Raw genomic sequence first — 12,760 nt, 5'->3', positions numbered from 1 at the left:
TTGGTCGGAGAGCCTTGAGCCTGCTGCCCTCTGTGGAAATCCAGAATCACGACCCCAGTAGCAGTGGGCACCCTGTATGCCCAGTGGTGACACCCCATGAAGTAGGGAAGTCCATTCTGATAGCACCCCCTTCCATCTCAGTCGGGAGAGCCCCTGGAGCTCTTACTTATATGGGGTGAAGGATGAGCCTGAGGTCCCTTCTCAATCTCATCACAGGAGTTTTCAGGGGGCCACAGGGGTCACCTAATAGCTGAAATCCTAACTCTTGTCCCCTGTCCTTTTCATGGGCCCTAGATCAATGCATCCTAACTCCTCAGATGTTACCTGTCGCTTTGAGAATCTGCCAGAAACTCTGAAACCCCTTGCACACAAATATGCAGATATGAAAATATATATAAACTTTGAGTACCATTTGTAAGTACTACCCTCCTCAATAGATTGCAGATGAAAAATTCATGATCTAGGGTAGTATTCAATCTTTGGGTTGCAATACACAAGTAAGTTGTAAAGACAATTTAGTGGGTCACAAGCAACATTTTTTTAAAGGAAATACAACAGAAAAACATTATAAGAGTGTATCATAATAAGGGAAACATTTGTTTCTGTTATAAACCTGCTGTGTATATACTGGATCACACGCTATGAGTTGTTGTTTAAAGAATCTGGAAGCCACTGATGTTCAGGGCCAGAGCTCACTGAAGATTGCCTGTGAAGGTATGGGTCCTGCGCAGCTACCACTCCCTTTTGTCCCTGGGACATGTCACTGCAGCCCCTTCTGAATTTGACCAGGGGAAGGCAAAAGGAATGGGATGTTTGGATACTAAATTCATACAGATATTCTGGGAAGAATTATGTTTTCCGCTTGGTCATGGGTAGAGAGGGGTGGTAAATAGTCCCATGTATAATTTATGTTGAAGACAATAGCAGTCCTTTCTACCTGTTGTTATCAAACCTGAGCCTGCCTCAGCATCACCAGCAGAGCTTGTTAAAGCACAGTTGCCCCTCCACCCCCCACCTGAGTTTCTGATTCAGAAGGTCTGTCTGAAGTGGGGCCTGAGAACTTGCATTTCTAACAAGCTCCCAGGATGACTGCTGCTGACCTGAGGGCCACACCTGAGAATCTGAGCTTTATATTATGAGCTAATTAAAAACATAAAATCTGATAAACCCAACTTAGTATCGCTTGAGTTCTCTAGGTTCATAATTCATTTATTGCTTTTTGGAATAAAGGTACCCACCAAAATTTAATACTTCCTCTATATTATGAGTTATTCCAAATGCTTTGGGTCCAGTTGAAAAGTTCTATGGTTTAAACTGTTCTAAGACCCCACATCACAAGTCACTAACCTAGAAATTTAGCTACGCTTAAGCTAAACAACCAGGGACATCTTCAGGTCCCTGAGCTGATTGTTGATACCTTTTTTTCACTATCTTCAGTATTTAATTTTACTAATACCCTAGATATCATAATGTTATGTATCTAGGAAAAATAGCAGACTGATAAGAAATACTATCCTTGGAGAGTTCTGTTTGAGGAATAACTTACATGAGAACCTATACGTACTCCCACAACTTCTATTTCAAAGGTTTTAATGACTATTTCTCTTATTGAGTTTTGTGCCTCTGGGCAATGTTACATGCCTGTGAGGGAAGGCTTATTTTTCAGTAAGATAGGTTTCTTGTGAGTGAAAATAGAATACAAACTCTTTTAGGAAAACATTGCATATTATCTGCCTTCGTATATTGAAGATTTTCTTTGGCATTGTGATTTTAACCAGTGGGTAAGAAAATTAATTTGACTACAGTTTCTCACAACAATATCTGTTTTAGACAAAAATAAGAAAGGAAGAAGAAGAAGAAAAAGTAGTCTGTTATTTAGCATATGTAGTAATCAGATAAAGACAAGTTAATGCTTTGGATGCATTTGAATTTTTTTTTATAGTAACTCACTTGGTAACTAATGAATTTTTAATTCATGCAAGTTTTTATAGAAGGAATATAGCAAAGGCATTTCAAAATTTATGTTGATATACACTTTTCAATTAATTCATTGCACCACTGGAGCTGAAGACAGTGACTTTATGAATATTAGGAATAGTTTCTGATTGCATGGTGCCATATATGTTACTTTTAAACTCTGTTACATTGTGCAGCATGATAGAAACACAACAAATTCAGAATTCAGATCCTGATATAACATAACTGTACTGCATATACAGTGGCTGTTTTGATGTAATTTAATAAAATGAAATAATGTATTTTATGATTTTATGGCTGATGACATCTTAATTTATGTCAGATTTGTTTTGCATTGTGCTAAAAGTAAAATACATTTGAATGAACATAAATAAAATAATTATATACTTTAGTATATAAATATGAATTTAAAGTTGAGAAAAAGATTTTTTTTTGAGAGGGCATCTCATATTTATTGATCATATGGTTGTTAACAACAATAAAATTCTGTATAGGGGACTCAATGCACAATCATTAATCAACCCCAAGCCTAATTCTCAACAGTCTCCAATCTTCTGAAGCATAACGAACAAGTTTTTACATGGTGAACAAGTTCTTACATAGTGAATAAGTTCTTACATGGTGAACAGTGCAAGGGCAGTCATATCACAGAAACTTTCGGTTTTGATCACGCATCATGAACTATAAACAATCAGGTCAATTATGATTATTCATTTGATTTTTATACTTGATTTATATGTGAATCCCACATTTCTCCCTTATTATTATTATTTTTTTTTTAAATAAAATGCTGAAGTGGTAGGTAGATGCAAGATAACATTTGAATTTTTTGCCTTTGCATATTTAAAGTTACTAAAGGCATAAAACTAGATTAATTAGAGCTTTTTTTGTTTCTCTTAGGATAAAAATATGGAGCTGATTACTAAATTTAAAATGTCGCCCCACCCCGACCTTTTTCCCCATAAGAATCATACCTAGATGGTGTCTTTTACATGAAGTAAAAATAAAGGTGAGCTTGGGTTCATGTTTCAATACCTTTTAAAAGGCATTGCAGCATTTCTGCCCTCTATAAAAAGCAACTATTTCTCATTCACAAAATTAGTCCAGATAATATCCAGTCCAACAATGTCCATTCTAAAATACAACAAAAATGTCTAAAACATGAAAGTCCTTTCATTGGTTTCCAGAAGCCCATCAGTCTCTTTATGTAATTTGAGTCTGTCCCATCAGTCTCTGTGTCAACAATATTTTTCCCTTAAATTTTTTATAAACAACTCAATAACCCATTTCACCAGAGTTGATCAGATTGGCCAATGTAGTCAATACAAATTTAGTCATTAAGGTCACAAAGCTTCATAACATGATTACAAATGGCAGTATATGCACCATCCAGTGTTTAACAGGAACTTAAAAAATTTTTTTAATATCATTTAGATATAATTAAACTGAAAACAAACAAAAAAACCCTGAAACATTCCTAGGGTTCTCCCCAAGACCTTTCAGGCTTCCCCACTGTAACCATTTCATTTTTACAGCACAGCATGACATTGATCTCAAGCCACAAAAACTTAAGTCATAATCAAAATTCCCCTAATTTCCTTTCTTAAAGAAAGAAAGAAAATAGGGAGACATATTTGCTGCCCAGAAATCAATAACCCCATCAGGAAGACAAAAACACACGTCAGTTATCTGCCGATGTGCCAGGTTTAATGAGGATACAGAATTCTCATCTGGTTTTTTGTCCCAGTTCCAGGTGGGATCAAATTTACTTTTAATATCAGTTGGCTCCCATGCTGCATCTTTTTCAAATGTCCAGGGGAAAAAAATATTTTTTTCTTTTTCTCATGGACATTATCATTAGCAGGGTCATAGAAAAATCCATTGTTGTGCACCTCTTAAAACTTATAACATTGACTGGGGTTCTCAGGGTGACATATCTATTCTCTTGGCTATTTGAAAATGTCCTGCGAACCATGGACTCACTCAAATGCCTCATGAGAGACAAGTGACTTGGCATTCATACTCTGGCCAACTTTTAAACAGCATCATTAAAACTATGTTAGCAATCTGCTGAGAGAAGTAGTCATGGCAATTTGAAGGAGTGGACTTTGCTGGAGAAATGCATGAAGATCATTGCCAAGTAGCAAGGAGCAGGAAGATTTCTTTTTCCAGCTCAGGAAGCTGGCCAGTGTACTCTGACATGTTATGATTCAGACAATCTGGAGCATCTGGAAATCTACAGAGTGGATCCAAAAAATGTCCCATCTGTCGAAATAGCTTCTTAGCAGAAGCATTGGCCTTTCACCTCTCAAATCCTACTCAAGTCTTCAGGGAAATTGTGTAATGGTCTTTATTGATAGTATCTCTACTGAACCATGCTCCACTTCATGAATAGAATATGCAAAGTGATTGGCCATTTCTTCTTAATTTAGCCCAGGAGGTGAATTCCCTCTCACCTCCCAGAAAAATGGTCTCTTATTCATTGAGGATAGCATCATATCCAGAAAAAAAGAAAGAATTTGCTTCTGAAATGTGAACAAAAATATTATCAGGGTGTATCAAGTGAAAAAGTCAACTACTGTGTACTGTATGATCCCAATGTTTGTGTGTCTTATATATAAGAGCAGTGGTCATCTCTGGATAGTAGAAATTCATATAATTAATTTTCTTCCTTGTGCTTTTCAATATTTTCCAAATTGTTTGCAATCAGCATACATTATAATAAAAAATAATAATTTTTATTAAGAATTTATCATCAGAGCAGGTCCTTTCATATAAAAGAATTTTGTCATTCCCAAAGTAAAGTCCAACAACTTGTCACAGCACATTGTTCATAGAGATGAGTGAATGCGTGTGTCCATCTCTCCTGCAGGCTCCCCCCAGGACATAGCAGCCGTGAGAAGCCAAGCAGCCCTCCAGGGCATGCGAACATCTCGGTTGATGGCACAGAATGCAAGCATGATGGGAATGGGACCCTCCCAGAACCAAGGGACAATGGCCACAGCTACAGCCCAGCCGGAGATGGGAATGGCCCCTTATAGTGCTGCGCCTACCAGCCAACCAGGGATGTACAACATGAGCACTGGGATGACACAAATGTTGCAGCACCCAAACCAAAGTGGCATGAGCATCTCACACAGCCAAGCCCAGGGGCCAAGGCAGCCCACCTCTGGGCAGGGGGTTGGGATGGTGAGTAGTTTTGGTCAGAGCGTGCTGGTGAACTCGGCCATCACCCAGCAGCACCAGCAGATGAAGGGGCCGGTGGGCCAGGCCTTGCCAAGGCCCCAGGGCCCTCCACGGCTACAGAGCATGATGGGAACCGTGCAGCAGGGAACACAGAGCTGGCAACAGAGGAGCTTACAGGGGATGCCTGGGAGGACTAGTGGAGAATTAGGGTCATTCACCAATGGCACCAGCTACCCGCTGCAGACTGGCCAGCCAAGGCTGACCAAGCAGCACTTCCCGCAGGGACTGAACCAGGTCGTGGACGCTAACACGAGATCCCTCAACCCCACGGCCATGGGTCGGCAGATGATGCCACCACTCCCAGGGCCGCAAGGCACCGGTCAGGCCAGGCCGATGGTCCTGTCTGGCCTACCCCAGGGTGTCCCTGGCATGCCAGCCTTCAGCCAGCCCACAGCCCAGCAGCAGATGTCCAGTGGTAGCTTTGCAGCAAGCAGCCAGAGCCAAGGCTATGAGCGGAACCCCCCTCAGGACGTGTCGTACAGTTACAGCGGGGAAGCAGCCACGGCTTCCTTCCCTGGCCTCTCGGACAGTGCAGATCTTGTGGACTCCATCATCAAAGGTGGGCCAGGGGATGAGTGGATGCAGGAGCTTGATGAATTGTTTGGAAACCCCTAGTGAAGAGGGGCCCCAGGAGCCACAACTCCAGTGGTTAAAGCTTAAAATGTGAAAAAGAAACAGGATGTTGACCCATCCTTGTTTTATGTTTTTTTGACCCATGTAAACTGAGCAAAACTGCAGCAGGCTGATGGTGGAAGATCCAGGTGCCAATCCATAGCTCTGCTGGGTCTCACTTCACCTGATTTTCACACAGCAATCCAGAGGAGCTGCCATGCAGGTCCCTGCTGCAAGAGAAGAAGACACTCCAGAGGCGGGTGGGGGAGACAAATCTGAAGCCCCACTGCCCAGCACTCCCTGTGCGCCTGGCCCAGCAAGAGCTGCTCCAGCCAAAAGGGACTGCACCACCACACAGGTACCAGCAGCCCCTCCTGGCCCAGGTCTGGAGACTGAAGCTTTGGGGACAAAAGAGACAGAGCCTCAGGCCAGAAGGAGTCCCACAAGGCTGCTGGGTGGCTGTACAGCCAAGAGCACAGGTCAGAAATGCACTGAACTCTGAAAGAGAGACCAGGCTTCAAGACATGCTACTGTATTTAGAGGGTAGGAGAAAGACAGTCAGATGTCACAGGGAGACCACAAGGATCCTACAGGCCTGTCTACTGCCCGTGAGGACCCTCAGGAATCTTAGAGGTGGGCTGTCGGCTGCCTCACAAGAATAGCCAAGTGAACTTGGAGAAGAGTCCTGCTTGAAGCCCTGGGGGGCCGCAGGCAGGTGGGATGGAGCCTCCTGGGAAAATCTAGGCAGTCCCCACCTACTTCCAGTGAGGACAGGGTGGGAAACCAGGGTGGGAAACCTGGCTGGGCACGTGTCCTGGCCGCCTGTTTCCCCCACTCCTACCCATGCTTCTCCTTACAACTGTCCAAGAGGAAATGAAGCTTTTGTCCTCACAGAGCCTGGGTGAAGTAAAAATAAATGCAAGAACAATGCAGTTCCCTTCCTGTAATGCATAGAAACGAAGGAACATCCTCTGCCTGGAACTGAGCCACCTGCGGACGGTCAGTGGTGGGTTGATCTAAGCCGCACTGTTACTTCTGATCTTCTCAAGGAGGAATGGCCTGGAGGCTGCCTTTGGGCAAGTCCCAGGGGTGATGCTCTAATGTCAGCCTTGCGTTTGATCCCTACTCACTGGAAAGACAAATCTAAAACCCTGAGAGATGAGGCATTGAACCATCAATTACTCCACCTTACCCATTTTGGTGATTAAAAAGGAGAAAGCTATGGTTCCTCTCATATGAGCAAAGTAATCCACTTCAGAAGTTCTGTACAGTTGTTCTCTTTGTAATTCACTCAAATCTGCCCTGAGTCGTCAGAAGGGATCAACAATCCGCTATCCCGAGGCTTGTCCCTTTAGTCCTTGCCTCCTCTCCCACTGTTCCCCTTTGGAGGCTGTGTGGCCTACTTGTCCTGAGTGAGTAAGAGTAATGTGTGCTTTTCCCCCACCCTCTCCCTCCCTGTGGGAAAGACTGGCTCCCTTCTCTTCAGGCCCTGGGAAGCGGGACTGGCTGCCCTGGGGGGAGGTCCTTGTCCTGAGAAGGGGAGCTGGAGTAGAAAGCTAGGCACAGAGGTGTAGAGAGGTGACACTGCCCTTGGCTTGCTTGCCATGTACCAAGGTTACAGATCTGCCCAGCAAGGATGGAGACCAGAGGTGGCCCGCTGGCAGAAGCCCAGGCAGGAGCTGCACCCATCTGAGAGGTGGTGGCAGGGGGATCATGAACTGCCTGCGAGGGGAAGGACACCAGCAGGGAAACCCTTGGGTGGAAACAGATGAAAACCAAAAAAACAGAATACATAATTACCTTTTCTGAAAGGTACAGGAAATAAATATCTAAGCAATGATGAGACAATAGAGGTGGCTGATGGAGGGGGGACTCCGTTACCTTTCACAAGCTTCCTTGGTACTGGGACCAACTAAATAGAGAGGTAGATTTTAATAAGTTTGTTTTGTTTTGTTTTTGTTTTTACTACGGTGCTGATGTATATGTAATGTCTAAAAAAGTTATTTGTAAATAAGTTTTTACAATACTGCAGATATCACTGGGTCTACTATCTGTAAAAAATATATACATATAAATATATATATACTGTTTGTTTAAAATAGAGTATTTTTATTTCATTCCTTAACTCATCATCACAGCAGTGGTATTGCACTTCAGATGACATCTAATTACTAATTTGTACTGTATGACCTATGGCAACTTGCTCCATTTTATTCCGATTTTTCTAGTTTTCTGTTTTTACTTTGTACATTGAGCATTGCTTATTTCCTTTAAAGAAATGTACAGAACTCTGAAATGTAGAAATGAAGTGATGTTGACATACCACTTTTAAAGAAAAGAAAAATAAAAGATCATTATCTGAATCAGTCAAAAGTATAGTTTATTTCAGGATTGTCACTGGATATTCCACCTTAATTAAGCAGATATATTATACCTGGATTTTAAGTGATTAACTGTAGTTCTGGTCTCAAAATTTTGATGTCATTATTTAAACAATTATTTAACAGTACACATCAATCATTCCCAGCCTTTTTAATTCAATGACACAGCTAAAACTTTCAAACTTGCTCTCCAAGGGATGTGGCAAAGGGAAAAGAGGAAGTTCAACTTTGAAAGCAATATACTGAAGTCTATTTGCAGATTCTGTACCAATTCAATTTCCAACTGGTTCATTCAGAGGACTTTGAAAGTTGATAGTAAAATTTTTATTAAAAAAAAAGGAAGAAAACTCAAGGAACATATTGAGGGGAAAGTAACAAAGAGGTCTTGCCCTCTGTAGTGGACACTGTCAGCACACACACACACACACACACACATGTGCCATGCTGCTTTTCTTTGGAGCACTGACTCAGGCCAAGGCCTGGCTTTGCCTGCACCACCCAAAGAGAGTTGAAAGTGCTTAGATGTTTACTTCTCTCCAGACTGGTGAAGGGTGAGAACCCAGTTAAGTTGTCTGGATAAACTCTGAGATAGGATTTATGTTCAAGGTCTGCTGAAAGACCAGCCAGAGGCTAAGACTCTGCCTGAAGTTGTTGCCTTGTTCAGCTTCTTAACTATCTCTGTCCTGTTTCCCCAACTTCCTTCTGTTTTCCCCGCCTGAGAGGCCTGTATTAATAAATTACACACGTAGGAATCTACCCCTTCACTCTAGAAGACCTGACCCAAGACTTTCCATCAAACTTTAAAAGCATAGTACAACAACATGATCCAAAATTGTTTCTGGGAAATCCAATCTAGGGAGATCTCCCTTCACACCAAGTAAGACCTCAACCTGGGAGAGAGTTCCTGACCCTAATGAAGAAAGAATTCACAAGCAGGTCAAGCAGATACAAGCAAAGAGTAATTCAGTAAAGCAAAGTACACACTCAAGAAAGGACTACAGGTGTGCTCCAGAGATGAGCAGCTCGGAGGGAGTCAGGTTAGGCAGTCTTATAGCTGGAGTTTAAACAGGGCAGGATATTCACTGGGATAGGTGGGGTTTCCTCAGAATAGGGAGGGTGTTTTGGGAAACAAGGTGACACTTTTTGTCCTTAGATGGTCTGCTTCCGAGATGTCATGGCGCCAAGGGGTGTGATTTTTAGTATGCTCATGAGCATATAATGCATTTTGAGGTGAAGTCAGGGTCACTTCTCCATGTGGGAACCAGTCAGTTTTGGCAGGTCTGTAACCTATACCCTCATTCCCCATATCCCAGTTTACATGAAATGGTTAGAATATAAACTAGCATCTAGCTGAATGTAAACACTGACCAAAGTCCCCAACCCTGTCTCTGCTCTGTCTATCTACGTACTACTACAACAAAACCATCTGGGTTAAGCAGAAAAACAGGCCACAAGAACAGAATAAAATCTTCCTTGGAAAGAGACCCAAAACAAAGGTGAGTTTTAATATACACAAACCAAGAGAAAACGCATTTGTGGAAGGTAAGGCTGGTTCTGCTCATGGTGGACTGTGGTTCCAGACTGGCTGGCAAATAATACCGCACAGAAAACAACCTGACACTAGGCCGTCCCAATGTACAAGATGAAATAATGGACCAATTTGCATTGGGGGTGGGGTTGATAATAGAAGTAAAAACATGAAGCTCTGAGAAGAGTTGAATATGTCTCCTAGTCCCAGTTAATTAAAACCATATCTTTTTATGTTTATTAAAACTACAGAATGAAAATTTATTCTGTGCTGGGTGAATGGAATACCTTGCTCCTTCAAAATGATTTTTTACATGTAATCTTATTGACGTTTATAAAATCCCAGTGCATTAAGCGTGTGATGGGAGGAAGGAGGCAGAGAATAAACATCTACCCAGGAAGTCACCAGGCATCTGCCCCAGAGAGAAAGATGTATTTTATTGCTGAAAGTTAAGGAACAGTCAAAAGTATTGGATGAGCTATTTCTGCCTTTGACCATTCTTTCCAAGAAGACTGTGTCTGGAGAAAATGAAGGGAAAACAAATGACCTGATGCTTCTCTATATTAATAACTTTTCTTTTTATTGTTAATTTTTAGCCACACTCCACCCACCACCAACCCTGCAAAGAAAAGTGGAGAGGAAAAATGCCTGGGAAGGGAATAGGGCTCCTTGTTTGTGTAAGCAGTCCTTTATCCTTTTATTTTCTTTTTCTTTTTTTTCCCTCTTCTTTTCTCTTAGTTTCCTCCTCTAATTTCTTTCTAAGTTCTAAGGACATTTGATTCCCAAGCTGGTGTCCTCTGAGCAAGCTACCACAGACACCCATCTCATTTCATGTACCAGGTGGAGGTGATCAGGCAGCATCCACACACGTGGGGCCCAAGTGTCCCAGCCATGCCTGGGGTGGCTGCCAGGCAAGCACTGAGGCTGTGGTTCTGACAGTACCACAGATCCTGAGTCAAGCATGTCTTGCTTGACATAAAAGATCTTGTGAGCCACCAAGAAGCTGATTTTAGGTTTAACTTCTTTTTAGCTTTTTAAATGTTTTCTTATAAACATTTTCAAACAACCAGAAAAGTAGAAAGAATAGTACCATAAACAACTAAACACCAACTCAATTTAATAATTGTTAATACTTTACCATATATGTTTTACATACATATTTTGTGAAATCCTTTCACGGTAAGTTATACCCATCCAGCCTCTTCACCCCTCAGCCTCTCATTATGCTCTCCAAAGAATTAGGACATTCTCTTACTTAACCACAATATCATTCTACACTGAACACAATCATTTATTCCCTAATATTACCTAGTTCTCATTCCATATTCTAATTGCCCCAATTGTGTCCCAAATGTCCCCCATAGCTGTTTTTTCCTAACCAGGATTTGATTGAGGATCCCACATTGCCATTTGGTTTCTATGCCTTTTAAGACTCTTTTAATATAGAAAAGTTTTCCATCCCTTTTTTCATAACTGATTTTCATAACATGATTTTTGAGGCAATGAATCTGGTTTCTAAAAATAAATTTGTCAATTCACTAATATATAAAATATATATAAAACTTCCAAGCAGATCAGAAACATCTATCTGGCCAGCAGGTTTGTTCCCTGTAGCCAAATTTATAGGAATTAAAGTAACCAAGAGGTTGCTGTGGTGACAAAAGAATTAGGACAAAGTTAATAAATTCTACGGTTCAGATGTTTAAAGATGTTTTTAACCAAACTCTGTGTGTGTGTTTGTATGTGTGTGTGTGTGTGTGTGCGCGCATGCACATTTGTAGCTTGCATTTTTAAATAGTTCCAATTGATATGCAAAATAGAAATTGTTTAAAAATCCTTAATATAAGATTTGGAAAGTTGTATTTTTTTTACCACTTCCAAAGGATATGATAATGATGCTTCAGCATCAAAAATTTGCATTCTCCCTTCCTTCCTTGAACTTCAGTGTATAAAACAATTAAAATGTCATAATTACAAGTTACTGTAACTGATCAGAATACTATAAAGTAAAAAGACCACAGAATCACAACATTTTAGAGTACTAACCCCATTTTACCTAAGGGAAACCTGAGGCAGAGAGCTACAAAGTGCTGGGGAGCATGGCCAGCAAGTGGTAGAACAGGTAATAGCTCTGTCTGGCCCTGGAGTCTCCATTTCTTTGTTACACTATGTCTGTCGATGAAGTGCCGAGTCCAAAGTCAAACAACCACTGAGTGTGGGAGCCAGACTGGTATCCAGCCATCCCCGTTCTTGCACTGCTACACTGTCAGTATCCTTTGGGGTATTTAATACCGCTTTGTGGAGTGCAAGGTGTCATATCTTCTCCCCTGCTATTCTGGAAACACTAGTGTTTAAATGCCTTTATTTCGTTTTCTATTATTCATAGCCTTTGTAACTTCCCTTGTGCCCACAAAAGAAAGAAAAGTCTCATTAAATAGCTTCCTGAAGATGGCCACACCAGCTTCCAAGCTGTCCAGCCTTCTTTGAAACAATTGACAGAGAGCTCTTTTCCTGAAGTTAAAATATGATATATATGCTCATAATTCCATTTTCCTAAGGTGCCTGAAGACTGTGAGGTGGACTTATTCCCATTTTACAGATGAAGAAAATGAAGAAAAGTCATTTGCTTTGTGCCAGACAATGACTGCCCTTCAGGATCCCAGCAGCACTGACCCCACGCCCCACAGGGCACAGACGGACAGCAGGCCCCACCATAGGCACTCCAGCGGGGAACATGGCCTTCTCTGCCCAGGGAACTAGTCTCTAGAAAATGGTTGGCCTTTTTTTCTTTTTCCTTTTTCCTTTTTCCTTTATAAAGTAAATTTTCACAACCAGATTTGTTTTGTGCTATTAGTTGATGACTCTCTTCTCCAACTACCCTATGTGTTTGCCTGACTTTCCCCCACATGCAGCCATCTGTTGCTTTCTTAAAACCAATGATGTGGGCTTGGCTGCCCTATCAGCATCTTCCTGGAACATTCCATTAAGAAAGAAGCTGCCTCAGAGGCAGGTGGCG

General features: G+C 41.6%; 1 protein-coding gene across 2 annotated transcripts in view; it reads left to right on the top strand.

The window, feature by feature from the left end:
• Nucleotides 1-8,198, top strand: part of MAML3 (mastermind like transcriptional coactivator 3) — a 415,682-nt gene extending 407,484 nt beyond the window's left edge. For both annotated transcript variants that reach the window (XM_036929890.2, XM_036929807.2), the window contains exon 5: nucleotides 4,850-8,198. In XM_036929890.2, coding sequence (XP_036785785.2) covers nucleotides 4,850-5,838 — 989 coding nt within the window. In that variant the 3' untranslated portion in view covers nucleotides 5,839-8,198. The remainder of the gene's footprint in view (nucleotides 1-4,849) is intronic.
• Nucleotides 8,199-12,760: the final 4,562 nt, after the last annotated feature.

The sequence above is a fragment of the Manis pentadactyla genome, chromosome 5, assembly GCF_030020395.1.
Source record: "Manis pentadactyla isolate mManPen7 chromosome 5, mManPen7.hap1, whole genome shotgun sequence".
NCBI classification, from domain to species: Eukaryota; Metazoa; Chordata; class Mammalia; order Pholidota; family Manidae; genus Manis; species Manis pentadactyla.
The sequence above is the reverse complement of the archived record's forward strand: the minus strand, read 5'-3'. Positions and strand labels throughout refer to the sequence as shown.